Source organism: Hyperolius riggenbachi, chromosome 6 (assembly GCF_040937935.1).
Source record: "Hyperolius riggenbachi isolate aHypRig1 chromosome 6, aHypRig1.pri, whole genome shotgun sequence".
Lineage (NCBI taxonomy): Eukaryota > Metazoa > Chordata > Amphibia > Anura > Hyperoliidae > Hyperolius > Hyperolius riggenbachi.
Genome location: NC_090651.1, coordinates 114818069 through 114838021, shown reverse-complemented (window position 1 = coordinate 114838021; position 19953 = coordinate 114818069). Strand labels below are relative to the sequence as shown.

General features: G+C 42.4%; 1 protein-coding gene across 1 annotated transcript in view; it reads left to right on the top strand.

Annotated features, from left to right (window-relative positions):
- RPAP2 (RNA polymerase II associated protein 2) overlaps window positions 1–19953 on the top strand; it is a 78066-nt gene that overhangs the window by 48143 nt on the left and 9970 nt on the right. Inside the window, exon 11 of the mRNA XM_068242611.1 lies at window positions 4746–4814. Within this exon, the coding sequence (XP_068098712.1) occupies window positions 4746–4814 (69 nt within the window). The remainder of the gene's footprint in view (window positions 1–4745; window positions 4815–19953) is intronic.

Below are 19953 nucleotides of genomic sequence, written 5' to 3'. Positions count from 1 at the left end.
GGTCATAAAACTCATGTTTAGCTGAGAAACGCCTCTGAATGCAGGAAACGGGTAAAAATGTGAATAGTTCACTTTACCACAATGTAAAAATAAAAACAAAGGACTTATTTGACAACCGCTTCGGCATAGATTAAAAAACAAGCTGTAACTAGATGTCTCCATAGGACTAGGAAACATTTGTGCTTACAGTTTGGCTTTAAAGAGAACCCGAGGTGGGTTTGAAGAATATTATCTGCATACAGAGGCTGGATCTGCCTATACAGCCCAGCCTCTGTTGCTATCCCAAACCCCCCTAAGGTCCCCATGCACTCTGCAATCCCTCATAAATCACAGCCACGCTGCTGACAAACAGCTTGTCAGAGCTGGCTGTGTTTATCTCTATAGTGTCAGTCTGCTGCTCTCCCCGCCTCTTGCAGAACTCCAGTCCCCGCCTGCATCCCTTCCCTCCCTGATGATTGGAGGGAAGGGACGGGGGCAGGGACCGGAGCTATGCAGGAGGCGGGGGAGCAGCTGAGAATGACACTACAGATGTAAACACAGTCTCACAGCAAGGCTGTGATTTATGAGGGATTGCAGAGTGCAGGGGGACCTTAGTGGGGTTTGGGATAGCAACAGAGGCTGGGCTGTATAGGCAGATTCAGCCTCTGTATGCAGATAACATTCTTTAAACACACCTCGGGTTCTCTTTAAAGCCACCCTGAACTAAGATTTAAAATCTGTACTGTGCATTTGCCAGGGGACACTCTCATATGCACAATGCAAATCCACTCATCTTTGCAATCTTTGGAAGTACTCGGGGGTGTGAATACTTCCCAAGCCCTCTGAGTCCCAAAGGTGTATTCTGACTTTCTAGCCGGATTACTACACACAGAGAGCACCGGCAAGGCTCTGTGGGATCCCGAGCCTTCCCTGTTCTTTGTTGAGTATCAATTTTTTTTTTAAATCTCACTTCAGGTTTTCTTTTAAAGGGGAACTGAAGCAAGAGGCATATGGAGGCGGACATATTTATTACCTTTTAAGCTATACCAATTGCCTGGCAGTCCTGCTGATCCTCTGCCTCAAATACTTTTAGCCATAGACCATAAACAAGCATATGCAGATCAGGTGTTTCTGACATTATTTTTAACAAGAAGTAAATGGGTGTGCGGCACTCTCTATAATATGGTCACAACACAGTAAGACAGTATGAGAAACACACAGGCAATAATATCTCCCCCAGGTCGCTAGCGTTCAATCAGGAAGTTGTCCCAGGATGTGTGCTCTGTCGGTGGGTAGAACAGAAGGAAGACAAATTGCAAATCCGCATCTCAAGAAAGTAGCACGTGCTGGAGGTGGGCGACAGGCACAGAATAGGGAGACACGTTGTTTAGACGCAAAACGGCCGTTGCGTCTCTCTGTTCTGTGCCCGCCACCCACCTCCACCACACATGGCTGCTCATGTTGCTGACATGCTGAGGTAGCTCCAGAAGGCAAATTCATAGTTGTACACATGGTTGCTGTCATCGCCAATAAACCGATTGTGCTGGATGGATGGTGCATGTGCGGCTTTCTTGATGTGTTTTTGACAATATTGTCAGATCTGACAAAGTTAGCTGCATGCTTGTTTCTGGTGTTATTCAGACACCACTGTAGCCAAATAGATCAGGAGGGCTGCCAGGCAACTGGTATTGCAAGGAAATAAATATGGCAGCCTCAATATTCTTCTCACTTCAGTTGTTCCTGGCCTTACATTCTGCATATGTGAAGTTGTTCTATCCCCAGCCTGAACTGTTTGTGAACTCTGAGAGGTTGGATTTTGCATGGCCCGTGTGTCTCTATTACATGAGCTCCAGCAGTTACTTGTGTCTAGCCCCTTTTAAATAGCATATTAATAGCAGTGACCAGTGTTGGGAGTTTGCCAATCAATATGAACATTGGCTAGGAGTTGATAGACACAAATTTCTGCACCTTCCACAGTTTATGTACAAGGACATCATCTCCCTATGCTTCAATCAATACCTTCACATACTGAGCAGAGTTCTCTGTTCTTAGCTGTGTGTGCTGGCTGCCCCCAGATGAATTGGAACTGTCACTTTCACTTATCCTCAGTCCACTGAATGCACAGCATTGTCACAGGAGCTCAGTCTGTACCTAAGAGTTTAACTTCTGTACCTTTGTTTTCAAGGACCAGTAATCCAAAGTTGTTGCAGAGGCTTTTTTGGATGCTTCACTTTTTGAACACTGGAAATGGCCGCTAGTAGAATATATGTAAAATTAGCATTAATCTACTATGCAGCTCTATGTAATTACAATAGTAAAGGGTAACTTTTACATATATTTTACTATCGCCTAGCCCAGGCATGGGCAAACTTGGTCCTCCAGCTGTTACGGAACTACAAGTCCCACAATGCATTTGCCTTTATGAGTCATGACTGTGGCTGTCAGACTCCTGCAATGCATTGTGGGACTTGTAGTTCCTTAACAGCTGGAGGGCCAAGTCTGCCCATGCCTGGCCTAGCCTGACCTCATTCTCACTTGAACCTTCCCCCAACCAATGCCTAACCATACTCAACCCAAGAGAAGCCTAACTCTAACCTTAACAGACGCCCACCCCCGACCAATGCGTAACTCTAACTACCCCCCCCTAAACTCATGCCTAACCAAACTGCAGCTACAAATAGTGGGCATCAAATAATTTTGGATGCTGCCATTGGCTCCCATGTCAGTGGTTACAAATAGTGGCTGTAACTGGAAATGTGGGTGCCTGATAAAATGATGCATGCAGGAGCCATCCACTATACAAACTGTGGCACCCCTATTTGTAGCCGCAGTTTGGATAGTGGGCGTCTCTGGCAAACTCCTCCGGCATCCAAGTTTTCAGGTATAGCTGATAATGATGGCTGTTTACATGGATGCCTATGGCGGTGCCCAAAATACCTGCTTAGCACTTTATTACCATTTAGATATAACATTCATGGGATGATTGTCGTCTTTCTAATATTGGTCTTGGTTTTTCTGGAACTGTAGTTGGAAATACAGATTTTTACAGAAAAGTGACCAGGCTGTGGATATTAAAGTGACCCAAGAAAGCCACAGTTCTCTAACTTGGATTTGTGAACATGTACTCAGGAGAACTCTGTGCACCAGTGTTTCTCTGTGTACAAAAGAACGGACAAAGCATGGCTGGTTTGCTTATATGGTACTGAATAAGGAAATCAGTAGAGAGTATCCTGTCATTTTATGCTCACAAATTCCTGTCACCTGCCCCATTACTCTGCAATGCTTACAAGCATAGAAATACGTGCTACTGATTTTGCCCAGTGTTAGTGGGTTTTTCTTCTGGAAGTGAGTACTGAATGCTTATAGAACCTGAATGAATTGGCGTATTCTAGCTCACAAACAAGCCTGCATGTAGGTTGGGGTTTCCATTACCAAATGGGAATAAAATTGATCATTATGCATTACCTGGTTGTACAAGCATGTGGTTTTTTTTGTATGTTACCTTAGTCCAGTCTGATCATATGTTTTTGCTATTATAATTTGACTATCTTGAGCAGTTCACTAAATAGTCATCGTGACTATGCTTGGAATTAAGAGGCATAAGGTCCTGGTCTGCTTATCATGCAATCCATTATAACATTCTTGCTTTGCCTGTAGGGGTGCAGGCAGGTGCAGACATCAGAGCACAAGGGTCCTGCTGCCTCTGTGCTCTTTTATTTCATCTAATACTTCTATTGTGCCTTCCACTGGTTTTTCATTCTATGAGGAGGGCATCAGCAGTGCACGATTGAGGTGTTGCATAACTTTGTACTGCATTGAGCAGTGCAAAGCTAGTAGCTGCAGAGTTCAGAGTAATATTAGGTGAGATTTCTGCTAATATTGAATGAACAGGCAAATTATTTATATCTGGAAGAACGTTTACCTGATCTACAAATGTAATAGGTTATGGGTTTGTTTATCCTACTGCCACCTAAGTATTTTTTTTCTCAGGAGTCTTGGCTCCAATGTAATTCTCCTCTGCTTTGTATTCCTGACCGTGAGAGAATATTTGTCCCGCAGTTCTAGTTTGTGTGGGCTCAAATATTATGTCATTGATCAAATCGCAGCTATCAAATAAATGACTGGTCGCTAGAATGAGTATACACTCTGATGAAGAGAGAAAGCCGCAATAAAGACAAGTGCGACCAGAAGACAAGTGTAAAGATATACAGTATAATAAGCTTGGCAGCCATGAAAACATTTACAATTAATGTAAAAAATAAGCAATCTTCTATTTGCTGAAAATACTAATTTAACTTGTGGATCGATACATTATTTACTAAAATACCATTTGATTTATTATACTCACGGCAGTTTGCTCTAATGCCTGTTGCGTCCATGCAGTTTCCTGTCAGAAGGGTTGAATCGATCATTTCCAACAGGTCCGATCACTTCTGTACAAAATTGATCAGAAACTTGATTGGACCTGTTGGAAATTATCGACACCCATCAATCGGACAGGTAATTGCATAGTGTGTACCAGGCATAAGGTGGCTTGTGTACTGTAGTTGTTCTCTGCTGATTTTAACTTGTTTTTTGTATGCTCTGCTTTTACCTGATTAGATGACTAATAATGTTATTCTATTTAAACAGTCAAATGAGCCTTGCCCTCCTAAATTATTCATTTGTAATGATTGTACTGTATGTGCATGGTTCAGTCTAACTGGTATGTAAAAGGAGAAGTAGTTATCGATTTATTTTATTCTTTTTTTTTTGTTCTTTCTCAGATTTACAAATACAAATATTAATCGCACTACTCCAGAATGGTCTATAATCGCCATTGTTCTCCTATCTGCGTGAGTATTTCACAATTTTATCAATTTTATGTAGTAAGCTCACTTAAGCTCACTTACACAATCATAGGGTACAGATCTGTTCACATTGCTCCACTAGAACGGATCAAGTATGGGTCTGTAGCATTATTTCCATATAGACATGTTTGTCTCATTGACCGCACTAACAGAACGAAGGGTCGCTGATCAAAACTGATGCCTACATAAAAAAGTTGTTTTTACTGGTACTGTTTTCTGTCTGGAAAGGAAAACCACATTCTATTCTGTACGCTTGAAAAAAAAAAAAAAAGATGGTTTTACCAATGTCTCTACAAAAATATTTTTAAAGTTCTTGCCTGTGTGCATGCGTGCGTTTTTTTTTATTTAACCGGGAATATATCCGATATCCCAAGTTTAAAATTTGACTTAACTGTAAAACCTTGCAAGCTCGATAGGTTGTAATTTACAGCTGTGTATAAAATTTGGCTTTTATCAGTCACCAAAACCATTGCTATCAAATTAAAGCCAAACTAGTCTGCTCACATAATTGTATTCTTCCAACCACCAGGTAGGACAAAATATTTAAAGTCATATTGGGAATCATAAAAAAAACAAAAGACAGACAGATACTTGCCTAAGGAGAAGGAAGCTTCTGGGTCCTATAGAGCCACCTGCTTCTCTCCCGGTCCCCTTTGTTAAGCGCTGGCTCCCCACTGCGGGGGACTTCGGAAGTCTTCGGGAGCGGAGTCCTCCTGAAGACAGGTTGCTCAACACGTGGAAGTGCGCAAGAGAGGGCGCTCACGTGTGTGCAGCATGGAGCGGCACTTTTTCGGGGGCACTCGGGCTCCCAAAGACTTCCGAATCCTCTTTCGGCAGCAGAGAGAGAGAGCAGTATTTGACCAAATTGGTTGAATACTGCTACCAGGGAGCCGGCACTGGAACGGGGGCCGAGAGAGGAGCTAGGTTCTATAGGACCCACAGCCTTCCCTCTCCTTAGGTAAGTATCTGTTTTTGTGTTGTTGTTTTTTTAGATTCCCATTGACTTTAATAACACCAGTATCTTAAAAATTACAAGTTACCTCTTACTTTTCATTGTTGTTTTAGAGCGTATTTTACCGAAACCATGTAGAAACCTTTTATTTTAGTGTTTACTGTAGTTTTATATTGTTTTTCCACGAATTTCTTAAATGATTGCACTGAAAATAGAACCTTCCCATTCAAACAAGATACATATCTGGAATGACAGTAGTTTTCTGTAAGTTAAACTGCTACCTAACATTGTTGTGGCTTTGATGAGTCATTTGAGCCTCTAGGGCAGGGAAGTACTTATGAGGCATTCACAGGTCACGGAACGTTGTGGGCCAACATTGTAGCCTCCTTGGCTCTACACTTAATATATTTTTGATATTGCCTGAGTCTGACACATTGTTCTATATTCGCTGTCCCAGGGAAGGCTGTACTAGTAGATATTAGTGTAGGCTTCAGCGAGCCCTACATCTGTGTCACTCTGTAAAATACTGCTCAAATCATTCATTAAATCAGAACACAGAAAGTAACTTTACTTGAATGCTTTGCCATTAATTTTTTATCAGCTATAAGAACAAATCTTTTGTCATTTTTATTATATGCTGTTCCGGTTGAGTTGGTGATTTGTGAAACAGATCTTATGAATTTTTTAGTCTTTCTTTACCTTTTTAAATCCAAAAATAGTGAAACATTTGAAACACTGTGAATCTTTCAAGAGCCAGAACAGTAGATAAAAAAAAATCTCTGAGCTCATTAGACAGTTTTGTCAACAAAGTGTAATAATACAGGTAGAGGAGTGTATTTTTTGTTGCAAACTCTAGATCTAATATTCATAAGTAAATAAAACCATTATGAGATTACATTTTTCTTCATTAAATTTTTAGGATGTATGATGCGTAAAAGGGTATCCCTTTCAGGGCTGTGATGAAGACTTTAAAATAAGATTAACATGCATTTAGAGTAGATGTAGATGATGTCTTTAGCGCTGTACACTCGTACAAACACTGTCGCCCACAAGGATCAGGAACCAATCCCTCTGGAAACAGTTTGGGGCCGAGATCTGTACAGACCCGTAACTAGGCTAGAGGCTAACAATGCATCTTTTACTGTGGAGCGAAGAGGAGGGAAGATCTACGGCATGCAATGGAGCGGCTTCAGAAAGCAATTGGCTGTTAAATGGGGATGCTACTGCTGTCCATTTTCCCTAAACCACTCAATTTATTATTCTGGTAGCAAAATTTGAGTATGACCAATCAGAACAGTTAAGATTTTCTTGGTAAAGGTAGGTAGTAAGGGAAAAGAAACAGAACAATATATTACCACATAAATCTAAACAGATAAAAATTAATTAAAAAATGGGTGAGTTTATCAACCGCTACATAAGCATGACATTGATAATGTACCTTACATGAAAAATTGATCTCACATTAAGTTTTCCAGCCTTCCTCTTACAGTATTTACCATATTTCACTTCCACTCACTAATCTTGAATTCCTTATTTTTATTTTTTTTTGTTTGATTTTTCCTGCTAAGCTTCTTTATTTAGACCATACATGTCAAACTCCGGCCCGCTTGCCAAATCGGGCCCTCAGAGCCATTACATTTGGCCCTCAAGTGGTTTCCCCACTTTGCGTTATGTTTGGCCCACTTTAGACTGCCAGGAAAGCTATATTGGAAGTGAAGCCCTAGAACACCAGGGAAGCCATATGGGGGAGTTGAGGGAAGCACTAATCACCATGGAACTGTATAGCAGAGGGTGAGGTCCACTAGACACCAGGAAACTGTATGGGGAGAGTGGGGAGCCTCTAGACACCAGGGAACTGTATAGGAATTGGAGTGGGGCCATTAGACACCTGGGAACTTTATAAGGGAGGAAGGTGGCCAGCAGACATTTGGTTGGCCCGCGACTAGGTACCAGTGTACTATTTCAGCCCACTTTTGTATTTGAGTTTGACACCCCTGATTTAGACGGTATTATTAATTAAACAAGTTGTTACATCACCGGTCTGGTTGCCTCCACACTATGGCCAGTAGTAGTGGATGATCTACGAGATCCGAACACACCAGCGGGGTTTGGAACACAGGATTCTGCGGTAGTTCCCCTGCGCCTAGGACGTCATGACGCGTTTCGGCGTTCCACGCCTTCGTCAGATGGTCGTGGAGGCAACCAGACCGGTGATGTAACAACTTGGACACGGTGATACAACACATTTGTGATGAGCTTTCATTCAAATTGAACATTGTACGTTTTTATTTATCATCCTTGTGCAGGAAGTATCATTAAAAAAGTTAATACACTAGAGAGCGCTCCTCTCTTTTTTCTCAATCACATATTAGTTGCCTTTAAAAACATTCAAAATTATTTTACCCAGCAGTTTCCATGCTTCTTAGAATATCATCCAGACCATACACTAAATATAAATATTTCATTAGAGAACATCTGAGGTGAAAATAAAGTGATAAGAAAAACATTTGTATCTGTCCTCCTTCTCCTAAAAATGTTTTTTTTTTTTTTTTTTTTTTTTTTTTTTTAGATATCCCAGTTTTAATTTATATTTAAATCTAGTTTTTAAGTTTTTACTGTTTCATTGTCTCTGCTCATTGACACCTTCATTGAAGTATATTCCTACAGGTAGACTAAAATTATACCTGAGCAGTGAGGTTTTGTGTATTGTGTACAATTCAGGGCTTCACACTAATGTAAGAAAACCTGACCTAGCAAACTGAAGGAAAAATGTAAGCAATGGCCAAAGGGTCCAATCATGCAGAACATGCATTGTAGCATGCTGATGAAAACATGTCTACCTGTCCTCGCTCCAGCTTTCAACCACGCGTCTACCCGGTAACTTCTGAATTGGAGCTCCGGGCTCACTGTAGTCACATGAGTGTGAGCTTGGAGCTCTAGTGGCCAGTTCAGACACTGGCAGAGAGATGTGTGGTATTCATAAAGAGATGGACTAGTCTAAAACCTGTCAGTTCTGTCAGATTTCTACTACCTACTGTACGTGACAGTAAGATAGGAAAAGTATGTCTCATTTTACTCTGGAAGAAGTAATGTATTGCATGTATTTTACATTTTTTGCAACAGTGGTCCTTTAAAACCTAACATCATTTTTTCATTTGTTGCATCAGCTTGAGAATTCTTTCCTGCTCAGCAGTAAAGCTAGAAAGTCAAACTGATGTCAGAAGGAGCAAAATCATTGTTTGCATTGTCATTCCATTTTGACTTTTAGATCTTTCTACTGTGTATATAAAAAGATTTAAAACTGTATATAAAAAGATTTAAAACTGTTATTATCCCATAAATATAATCATAATGATGAATCATAATAATCAAATGAAGATAAAGCACAATAGCTTATAAGAAAAATAAAGTAAGTGTAGCCCTCTTCAGTGTGCACATAAGCTGTCTTTTAGTTTATACCCCTGGTACAGTCTAATGGAAGCTTTCAGCTTTTTCCTCCAGAAATGTCTTGTTCCATTGTGTTTATCTGAACTGGCTGTTGCCAGTGAACTGTGGTCAGTCATTCCTCAAGTAACAGCAGGGCAGGTAAAGCTGTCTCCTCTAAAAGCTTGTGAGAGCATTCTGAAATGTTCAGGGAGCAGAAGCACCAGCTTAGGGACCCAGTATTTAAACAATCAGAAAATGACCATAATCGCTCGACAGTCGTGCAACCGCTTGAAGTAAATATGTCATGCAGGGGTCCTCCGGGGAGCAGCTCCAACATCTAACTGAAATCTCACGTTTTCCACTCCTCAGGTGTATTCGCGTAAGAATACTGGCATTACTGCTTCTGCAGCCCAATGGGAGGCATTTACTGTATAAATTACTTGCACATAGTGGAAGTGAATCTGGAAAGAAAAGGCCATTATGATGCTTAATTTGTAATTTTGTAACAAGTATGGACTTCTATATGACAGATTGAATTTACGTTGTTTATTTTTTCATCCTTTAAATATATTGAGCAGTGACTTAGTTTTGTGTATTACGTTTAGTAAAAAAAAATTAATTAAACTTTTATTAACTGCCTATTTAAGCATATGCACAAAAACATTTATGTTTTAGAGTGTTAAAGTTTTAGTCAAGTCGACTGTTTACTACCGCAGTAAAGCAAGACCTGCTCCAAAACAATGAAACATTGTTTTATTACAGTTTATATGTCCCTAATCAAAATACTTTTTGGATTTTTTTTTTATTATGGGTTAGACAGAAAAAAATTATACTGGAAATTATAAAAAACAAAACAAAGTGTTGATTTTGATGAAGGTCTGTATTCCTGAGGGAAAGACTTAAGAAATAGGCAGGCCTAAACATATGTAAAGCAGTCCATACATTCTGTAATATTTTTGGCCAATACCATGCGCAATGCCGAACGGGCCAAAGGTCGTTGCAGTTGAATAATATATGGCTAGCTTAAGATGTACCCAAAAATACTCACTTGTACTGGGTGGACCCCTGTCAAATTCTGCAGCAATGTCCTACACTCTAGAGGGTAGTGGGTGGAGGCACTGGGGGAGTAGATAAAGGCAACAAGCTTTAAATTCTAGCTATCGCAAATTATAAGCTTTTCTGAACAGTTGTGTCTTGAGAGTACGTTTGAAAATTTCCAGGCTTGGAGCATGACGGATAGGCTGTGGTAGAGAGTTCCAAAGGAGAGGTGACACTTTTGAAAAGTCCTGAATGTGAGAGGAGGTGACCAAGCTGGACAACAAGAGGGTCTCTTGGGAGGAGCGAAGGTACACACATCCAATTCTAGTTGCCCAAGGATTGGCCAGTTTTACCACTTTAATATAGTAGGAGAGCTTACCTACACAATCTGTTCATTGTATGCAAAATCTGTTGACCCTCATACTACATGGAGGTGGTAAAATTGGTTAGTGATTGGTATATCAAAATTGGATAAGTATGCACCCTTAGTAATAAAGAAAGAGAGAAAACTATGGTCCATACATTTTTTTTTTTTGCCAGCGAGGATGGCTTTGACTGATCAGATGTGCATGGTTTATTTCATGCATGTCCACAATTGTTTATCTCGTGATCAGACCTTTGTAAGCTGGTGTGACAGAGCTTGGTATAGTTTATTTTAAATACACAAGCTATCTTCGTGCCTGGCAGCTGTCGCCTTGTACTGGAAAATACAAATGGAGGCCTTCGCTAGGCAGGTGCGAGCAATCTACAGTCCCATTTGTGATAACGCTCCAGCAGTGGGACTGTCAAGTCACTGTTAACAGTGTGGAGGCTGCTTGCTGAACAGAAATTCTCAACACATATTGGAGATTCAAATCTGCTTTATTGAATTGCTTTAATTAAAAAAAAAAGTACTTTATATATTATCCCAAAGGAATCAGTTCTGTGTTGCTGTTCAAATAAGTATGTTTTTCTATTTCAACGTGACCTAAAAATGAAAAAGGAAAACTGTTATTCTTGCCGATTCCTATGCGATTACCCTGATATTATCACAATTTTTACCACATTAGCAAAGTTAAAGGACAACTGCAGTGAGAAGAATATGGAGGGTGCCATATGTATTTTCTTTTAAACAATACCAGTTGCCTGACAGTTCTGCTGATCTATTTGGCTGCAGTAGGGTCTAAATACCACAGGAAACAAGCATGCAGCTAATCTTGTCAGATCTGACAATAAGGTCAGAAACACCTAATCTGCCACATGCTTGTTCAGGGTCTATGGCTAAAAGTATTAGAGGGAGAGGATCAGCAGGAAAGCCAGGCAACTGGTATTGCTTAAAAGGAAATAAATATGGCAGCCTCCATATCCTTGCTACAGTTGTCCTTTAAAGGAAACCAGAGCTGGTATAAACCTAACGTTTTATACATACCTGGGGCTTCCTAGCCCCATACGCATGGATCGCTCCCACGCCACTGTCCTCAGTCTTCCCGCGCTCCGATACCGATTCCGTTTCTTCAGCCAGTCGGGGCCAGTCTAAGTAGAAGAAGTGCGCCCTCTACGTATCTCTCCAACGTCAGACTGGCTCCGACTGACGTAAGTTACAGGACCCGATACCGAAGCTGCGGGAAGACAGGATGGCGGCGTGGGAGCGATCTGTGCGTATGGAGCTGGAGGAAGCCCTAGGTATGTATAAAACGTTAGCTTTATACCAGCTCTGGTACACTTTAAGCATGTATACAGTTTTTTTTTCACAAACATGCATACACCATTTATATGGGTTTATACATGCATTCCTTTGGACACCTGACTTTTCCACATATTTAGGTAAGTTTGCATGTTTTTCCTCCATACCTGTTGATATGCTGCCTTCCATGTTTAATTGGACTTCAGTGTGTTCTGGTGCATTGCGATTCATGGGGATGTAACATGAAAGTGTACTGACAAAATCTTTTCACGCTTCTTATTATGTATACAAACATTTCTTTCAGATGTATCCTATTAAAGGGATACTGTAGGGGGGGTCGGAGGAAAATGAGCTGAACTTACCCGGGGCTTCTAATGGTCCCCCGCAGACATCCTGTGTTGGCGCAGCCACTCACCGATGCTCCGGCCCCGCCTCCAGTTCACTTCTGGAATTTCTGACTTTAAAGTCAGAAAACCACTGCGCCTGCACGCCCGTGTCCTCGCTCCCGCTGATGTCACCAGGAGTGTACTGCGCAGACACAGACCATACTGGGCCTGCGCTGTGCGCTCTTGATGACATCAGCGGGATCGAGGACACAGCAACACAGGCGCAGTGGTTTTCAGACTTTAAAGTCTGAAATTCCAGAAGTGAACCGGAGGCGGGGCCGGAGCATCGGTGAGTGGCTGCGCCAACACATGATGTCTGCGGGGGACCGTTAGAAGCCCCGGGTAAGTTCAACTCATTTTTTCCTGACCCCCCTACAGTATCCCTTTAAAGCTGATAGGGTAAAGCAAGCATTATCGTAAAAGTGCGGCACTCTCAATTATGCAGCAAGAAGGGTATGCTGTACCTGCAAACTCTCCCCGCTCGTGCTACGTTCTTCCGGCCTTCTGTAGTACCTTAGGACGTGTGCGCCGTAACAGATATGGAGGGAAGGAAATTGTAGTATAAATGTACAAAGGAAAAGTACGTGCACCATCCGTCCGTTGCTTATGGTGTTTATTGTTCAAAAGGCATCATAAAGAAAGACATATACAGTTATCAAGAAAGCATCACAATCTGACCTGTAAAGCAGTCATGGTGGAGGAGGTGGGTGGCGGGCACTGGTGGAGGGAAGGTGACGGCCGTTTCGTGTTGCAAGACACTTAGTCACGCTGCGCTCCACCTATATCTACCTTTGTACATTTATAAAGCAAGCATTCGTTTACTTAAAGGATACCAGAACTCAGAATGTTTGGGAAAACGAGGGTAGCAGGCATATAATACCACCTGTCCTGATGCCCACCGCTCCCCCTGTTCTCCTATCTGCCCCCCCTCCATAGCTTGCCTGGTCGGCCGGGTCAGGCTTACTGCACAGGCGCTGGCCGGGCTGCGCGTGTCCTACAGTGCAATCCTGTAGGCGGGAGCACACTGCGCATGCGTATGATGTTATGCACATGAGGGTGTGACATCATACATATGCGCAGTGCTCTCCCGACCAGCGCCGCAGCCCGACCAGCGACTGCGCAAAAAACCCGACCCTGCCGACCGGAAGAGGGTCCCCGGGGGACTTTTAGGTATGCTATAGGAGGACTAGGGGAGTGGTGGGCATAAGGACAGGTCGCAGTATATGCCTGCTCTCCCCGTTTCTCCAAACATTTTGAGCTCTGGTATCCTTTAAAGGATTGCTAAAGTGACAAGAATATGGAGGTTGTCATATTTATTTCCTTCTAAACAATGCAGGAGTGTCTGAATCAAACCAGAAACAAGCATGCAGCTTATCTGTCAGATCTGACAATAATGTCAGAAACATCTGATCTACATATGTTTGTCAGGGTCTATGGCTAACGCTAGGTACACACGATGCGTTTTTTTGGTTGATTTTCTGTCCGATCGATTTTCTGCTCGATTCTCCTATCTTTTCTTATAAATTTGCATTCACTTCTATGAGAAATTGACAAGAAAAGCAATTGAAAATAATTTTCTCCAGAAAAAATGTATGGTGTGTACCTAGCATAAAAGTATTATGCTGGGAATACACGGTACATTAGATGGCTCAATTGATAATTTCCGACATGTCCGATCATCTGCCAGATCGATTCCGCGCTCGATACCGAGGGCTGGACAATGGAAAAAGATAAGGAAAACGAGCAGAAGATAAGAGAATTACCTGCGGGGACAAGCGTGAATCGATCTGGCGGCATAAACCAGCGGTAAAACGTACTGTGTATTCCCGGCATTAGAGGCATATGATTAGCAGGACGGCCAAGTAACTGCTATTGCTTAAAAGGAAATAAATATGGCAGCCTCCATATCCCTTTCACTTAGGGCCTGTTCAGACTATGTGCGTTCCTAGACGTTTTCAGGGAACGTGTCTGGGTACAAAAAACGCATAGAAACGGCTCCTAATGCTTTTGAATGGGCTAGTTCACATGTATGCGTATGAGACGCATACGTTTCTCATCCGCATTGCTGCACGCAGTTCTGTGCGTCACGCATAGAAACGGACGCAATGAAAGTCTATGGACGTGTATCAAAAGCGCGTACTATTGCGTTTTTAGCGTCCGTTTCCCTCTGCGGTTCCCATAATTCTTTTTTTTCCCCTGGGTCACGTGTGTGTGCAAAACGCAATAGAATACGCATTAGAACGCAAGCAAAACGCATGCATTTTTCAACTTGCGTTTCTTTGATTTTAAACGCATTCTTCATACGCAGATAGTCTGAACAGGCCCTAAAGGTTTCCTTTAAGCCTTGTACAGGGGATGGCTACTGGTAGCAAGTTAATAAAGTTAGTAAAACAGCTGCAGAATGATTGTCAGAGTAGCAGTTTAGTACGGCACAGAATAGTACAGAAACCTACAGAGTGGTATCAGCTCTTAGATACCTGTATAGGCCCATCTACACGATACGATTCTTTGTACGATTCGATTACGATTCTATTTACGATCCGATTAAATCCGACATGTCCGATCGGGATTCGATTCAGTTTGATTTGCCATCGCAAAACAATGGCGAATTGAATCGAATCCCGATCGGACATGTCTGATTTAATCGGATCGTAAATAGAATCGTAATCGAATCATATAAAGAATCGTATCATGTAGATGGGGCTTTAAGGTGCCCATACATCAGGAGATTATGAGCAGATTCGACAAAGAGACAAATTTATCTCTGAATTTGATTAGAGATAAATTTGTCTTTGGCAAAGCTACCCATATACTGGAGGCCAATGTATAAATGTGCCTCCCTCATGTGTAATTATGCATTACCTGTCCTATGTCAGCCTCCACGCGGTGTTGGAAAGCTCCGGGCGGCTCTCCGTACACGCCACTGGCACATAGCGTCTGGCGTTGGACGCTATGTGCCAGTGGCGTGTACGGAAAGCCATCCGGAGTTTGCCAACACTGCGTGGAGGCTGACATAGGACAGTTAATGTATAAATGCACACACAGGGAGGCACATTTATACATTAGGGGGGTAGCGGCAGGGGTTTCATCACTCATTCTGCCTTGCGGACGTGCACCCGATCAACCAATTTCGGTCCGCATTTTGCACCAGGCGCGATCGACTAACGTGACCAATTTCGGCCGAAAATTAGTCGCATTGTCGGTTGGGCCAGCACCAATTTTCAACCAATTCGATAAAAATCAAATTGGTTGGTCGATTGGCTGCCAAAGTCGCCTGATGTATGGGCACCGTTAGATATTGGATCAGAATCAAGTTTGTGCAGCTTTAGCACTGAGAGTCAAGATTTGTTATTCAGTTCCTCTGTTTAGAGGATTTATAAAAGAGTTGCAGACATGAATGAGAACTGTATTGTATCGTAGCTGTGTTCACTTTGAATTAGGCAAGGCAAATCCTTTGCTTTCCATCTCATAATATTGCAGAGGTTTCCCTCAGTACATTTGTCCTGCAGGTTGAGAGGAGGTGGTAGCCAGGTTGAAATGACACAGGACTAATGGCAGGCCATAGTGAGCAATTGGTGTTTTCTGCCTGCCTTCATTTCCCTTTTTCTTTTCTGTATACACAAAGGGGATTTTTTTTTTATACCTATTTTTGCAACATTATTGTGGTGTCATAGGCTATGCATAAGGTACATTGCTGGAAATTGATAGCATCACTCTTGTTTTGGGAGATTACCAGTAGCAGTGTTGCCAACTCATCCCTTTAATTACTGACACATATGAATTATACAGGTTTGGTGGCTAGGTAGACGCAGTTAAGACACTGATTATGTGCAAATAGCCCCAGAACCTGTATAACTTAGATGTGTCAGTAATTAAAGGGATGAGTTGGCAACACTGACCAGTAGCACAAATGCATGCAAATCACTTTTTTCAGAATTGATCTGAATTTGCTGATGTGTGTAAGAACAGGCCAGTGTATTATGAACCGCTACTAGTTCGTACAGCTCCTCCGATTAGATTATTATTATTATTTAGTATTTATATAGTGTCGACATCTTCCACGGCGCTGTACAGAGTATATTGTGTTGTCACTTAACTGTCCTTGGAGGAGCTCACAATCTATTCCCTACCATAGTCATGTCTATGTATGTAATGTGTAGTATATGTATCATAGGCTAGGGCCGATTTTAGGGGGGAGCCAATAAACCTATCCATATGTTTTTGGGATATGAGAGGAAACCAGAGTGCCCGGTGGAAACCCACACAGACACGGGGAGCTAATGAAATCGGCTCCTGACCCGCTCACAGGGCTCTGCCGTCATAGAGACAGGCAAAGCAAGTGAGCTGCGACAGGACACGGCGGGGATTCAGTGGCGAGATCGGTGGTGGGAGCGGCAAAAACGGCGGATGTGCGCTGCGGCGGTGATTGAAATCTACGCCCTTCCAGCCAGGTAACCACCAAAACAGGGCGTGATTTCAATCACCTTGGTCCTTAAGTAGTTAAAGGGATGCTTAAGTGACATGTGACATGATGAGATAGATGTGTATGTATAATAAAGGCTCCAGTTAAAAAGGACGTGTAACGATTGTGGAATTCTCTCCGTGATCAGCGCACAAGACGTGCGCTGACACTGCGGAAATCCTCCACAAGCGTGTAATTTGAGGGAACCCAGCAAAAGGTGCAATGCACCTGTAGAGGGAAATTCCTGTCGGCAGGTGGAGCTGTGGAGTGCAGAGGAACAGCTCCACTGCCCTACCACACACGCCAGACAGGAATTGCACGAAGGGAAGAAACGCAGGGCAAGATAGCCCTGAATGAGATTGAGCAAAGGGACAGATTGTATGTGTGTGCACCAAACTAGTCGCCAACCCGCGACGGTGCATACACAACATCAGATATGAAGTAGGAACTCAATCGCGAGAGAGACGATTGCCAGAGGTGACACAAGGCTACAGCAAGGCAGAGCACGAGAGTAGCAAAGGCACAGCAAATCATACAATGCGAAGATAAGGAAAATAACAAACGCTAGCTAAACGCGAACACCGCACTCATTCGCAATAGTGCACGCGTTTATGCGCGGTCTCCGCATGATAAGCACAACAGAGACAAGCACGCCTAACTAACCACCGACAGACAAACAAGAATCAGAGGACGCGAGCGCTTGCTTAACGGTTACCTCACTGAGCCTCCAGCAAGCGTTCGCAGCAGACAAGACAGATACACGAAAACATGAATAAGTGAGAGATAGGATCCACAGCACTAGCGCAAGAGGCTAGTGCGATCCAGGAAGACAGAACAGAAGGATCCACAGCACTAGTGCAAGGCGAGTGCGGTCCAAGTATAGAAAGAGAGATAGAGATCAGACGGATCCACAGCACTAGCGCAAGGCGAGTGCGATCCTGGCAAGACAGATCAGATGAGATAGCTGGTAGCATCCGCTGCTCCAGCTATACTCCAAGAACAAAGATCAGAACGACCTCCTGTCGACCACCGCTGTAACAGGACAATCGCAACAGACAAACAAAACAGATATGCAATCCTAACTGCACTAGGGAACCTGCCTAGTGCAGTCCCAGGAATTACTCTGGGCTAATCTTCAAACAAAGAGCAAGGCTGACACTCAGGAGTGTCTCACAGGACTAACCCTTATGACCAGCAAAGGACTCTGGGAAACATAGCTCTTTATACTGCCAGTCATCAAAGGAGACAGGAAGGGGATTTGCATAACGAGTGTATGCAAATTCCTCAGCAGCAGAACAGACCAGAAACTTGTAATGGAAAGACAGGTCTCTCTTCCAGAGACCTGCAGCCCACAGACTAGAGGAATGGTCAAACAGCTGTCTGCCAGTGCATCCAGCTGAGCGGATCATTACAGGGCGCCAGATATAAACAATATTGAAGTTATTGTTTAGTAAAATGGGTGCTAGGATATGCCGTAAAATATCATTTACATACTGATATTCTACTACTAGTCGACCAAAGCCCGTTTAAAAACGGGCACTAGGACTGTCAGCGCGCATGCAGCCACTGTAACATCTGTTTTTTCGTTAAAATGAACACCAGTAAAAGTGATAAAATATAATTTAATTTACCGTTATTGAACCACTTCATTCATATAGTAAAATATCTTTAATTATCGATATTTTACTATAACCTAACCTCTCCCTACCCTCACACAGAACCCTCCTCTGGTGGTGCCTAACTTCAAAACTCCCCGATGGTGTTTAACCCCAAGACCTCCCTGGTGGAGCCTAACCGTAACCCCCCTCTGGTGGTGTTTAACCATAAGACTCACCTGGTGGTTCCTAACCTTAACCCCCTGGTGGTGCCTAACCCTAAAGCCCCTCCCCCTGGTGGAGCCTAACCTTAACTGCACGTCCTTTATTGCACACCCATGACCGGAGCATTCTGCGCCTGTGCAGTACCACAGGAGCTTGCTGTCCGCAATGTTAATTTGTTAAACAGGTTCAGGTTGTGCTTATCTATCCATCACCATGATACATTTATTTCTAAGCAGAGGCAACCAATGTCAGAGCAGTAAATGGGTAATATTAATTCATCTTTGTTTATACTTTATGACATTGGATTGGCCAAGAAACCCGTATTCCCCTAGTATCACTTTAGTTGACACATGTCAGTGCCTCTAGATAAAGTTTGAATCTCCTTATTAAATATTAATGTAATGTAATGGAAAAAGCTACCCTCAGGAGGTTAGTTTTTACATCCTTGTAATATGTGGGACTGCATTAAGTGGAAGGTAAAAGAGTATCTGTAGTTACATAAATTGTATGCTTCTTAGATGACATAACACCCGATTTGCATAAGCATATGTATTTGTCTTGCTTGTATTTCCAGCATACAATCTACTCCGCACTCTGATTAAAGAAGGTCATTATAAACCTATTACATATGGTTAGCTTGAGTTTACCGTAGGGATAATCAATGAGATGTAAATCATTTCCCCAAACATTTACATTTCATGTAAATTATATGCAGTTTGAACTTGACCAATAAAATTGATAGGAAGTTATTCTGATTGGTCCAATTTAATGAATGTAATTTAAAATTTGAATTGTATGAGACATTTTTTGCACCTCATTGATTTTCCCTAGTTTACAGTTTGAAATCTGCAGACAGAGCTCCTGAACGTAGATAGATAGACATTGGGTCATTGTTTTATGGGCTGTTGTGAAATCAGGATGCAAACTGGCAAATGGTTCATAAGGAGACTGTACAGATGAGAATTTGTGTTGGCGCCAAACAAGTACAACTGTTTTAGTCCTGTCTCAGAACACTTTACATTTAATAAAACTTCTGGCTTTCATCTTTGGATTTCCCATTGACTGACCCAGGGAGACTCCCTACACTGGCAGTTGCAGTATAAACCACATCAAACAAAGGGTAAACAGTATGTAGGCAAGTGCCATCTCCAGAGAGAAAGCTGTGCTTTAACCTTTAGACTGCCGCTGACATCTTCATCGTTTCAGAGTCTTTGCCTTTGTGTGTCACGGATGTCTAAGGACGTTTTTTTCCAAAACTTTGTTCACCTGTCCCCGACATCTTTAGGCATTTGCAGATGTTTGCCTCCATATGCCATGGATGATTAAAGTTGTTTCTTCCCCAAAACTTTATTTGCCTGCCACCAACCTTTTTAGGCG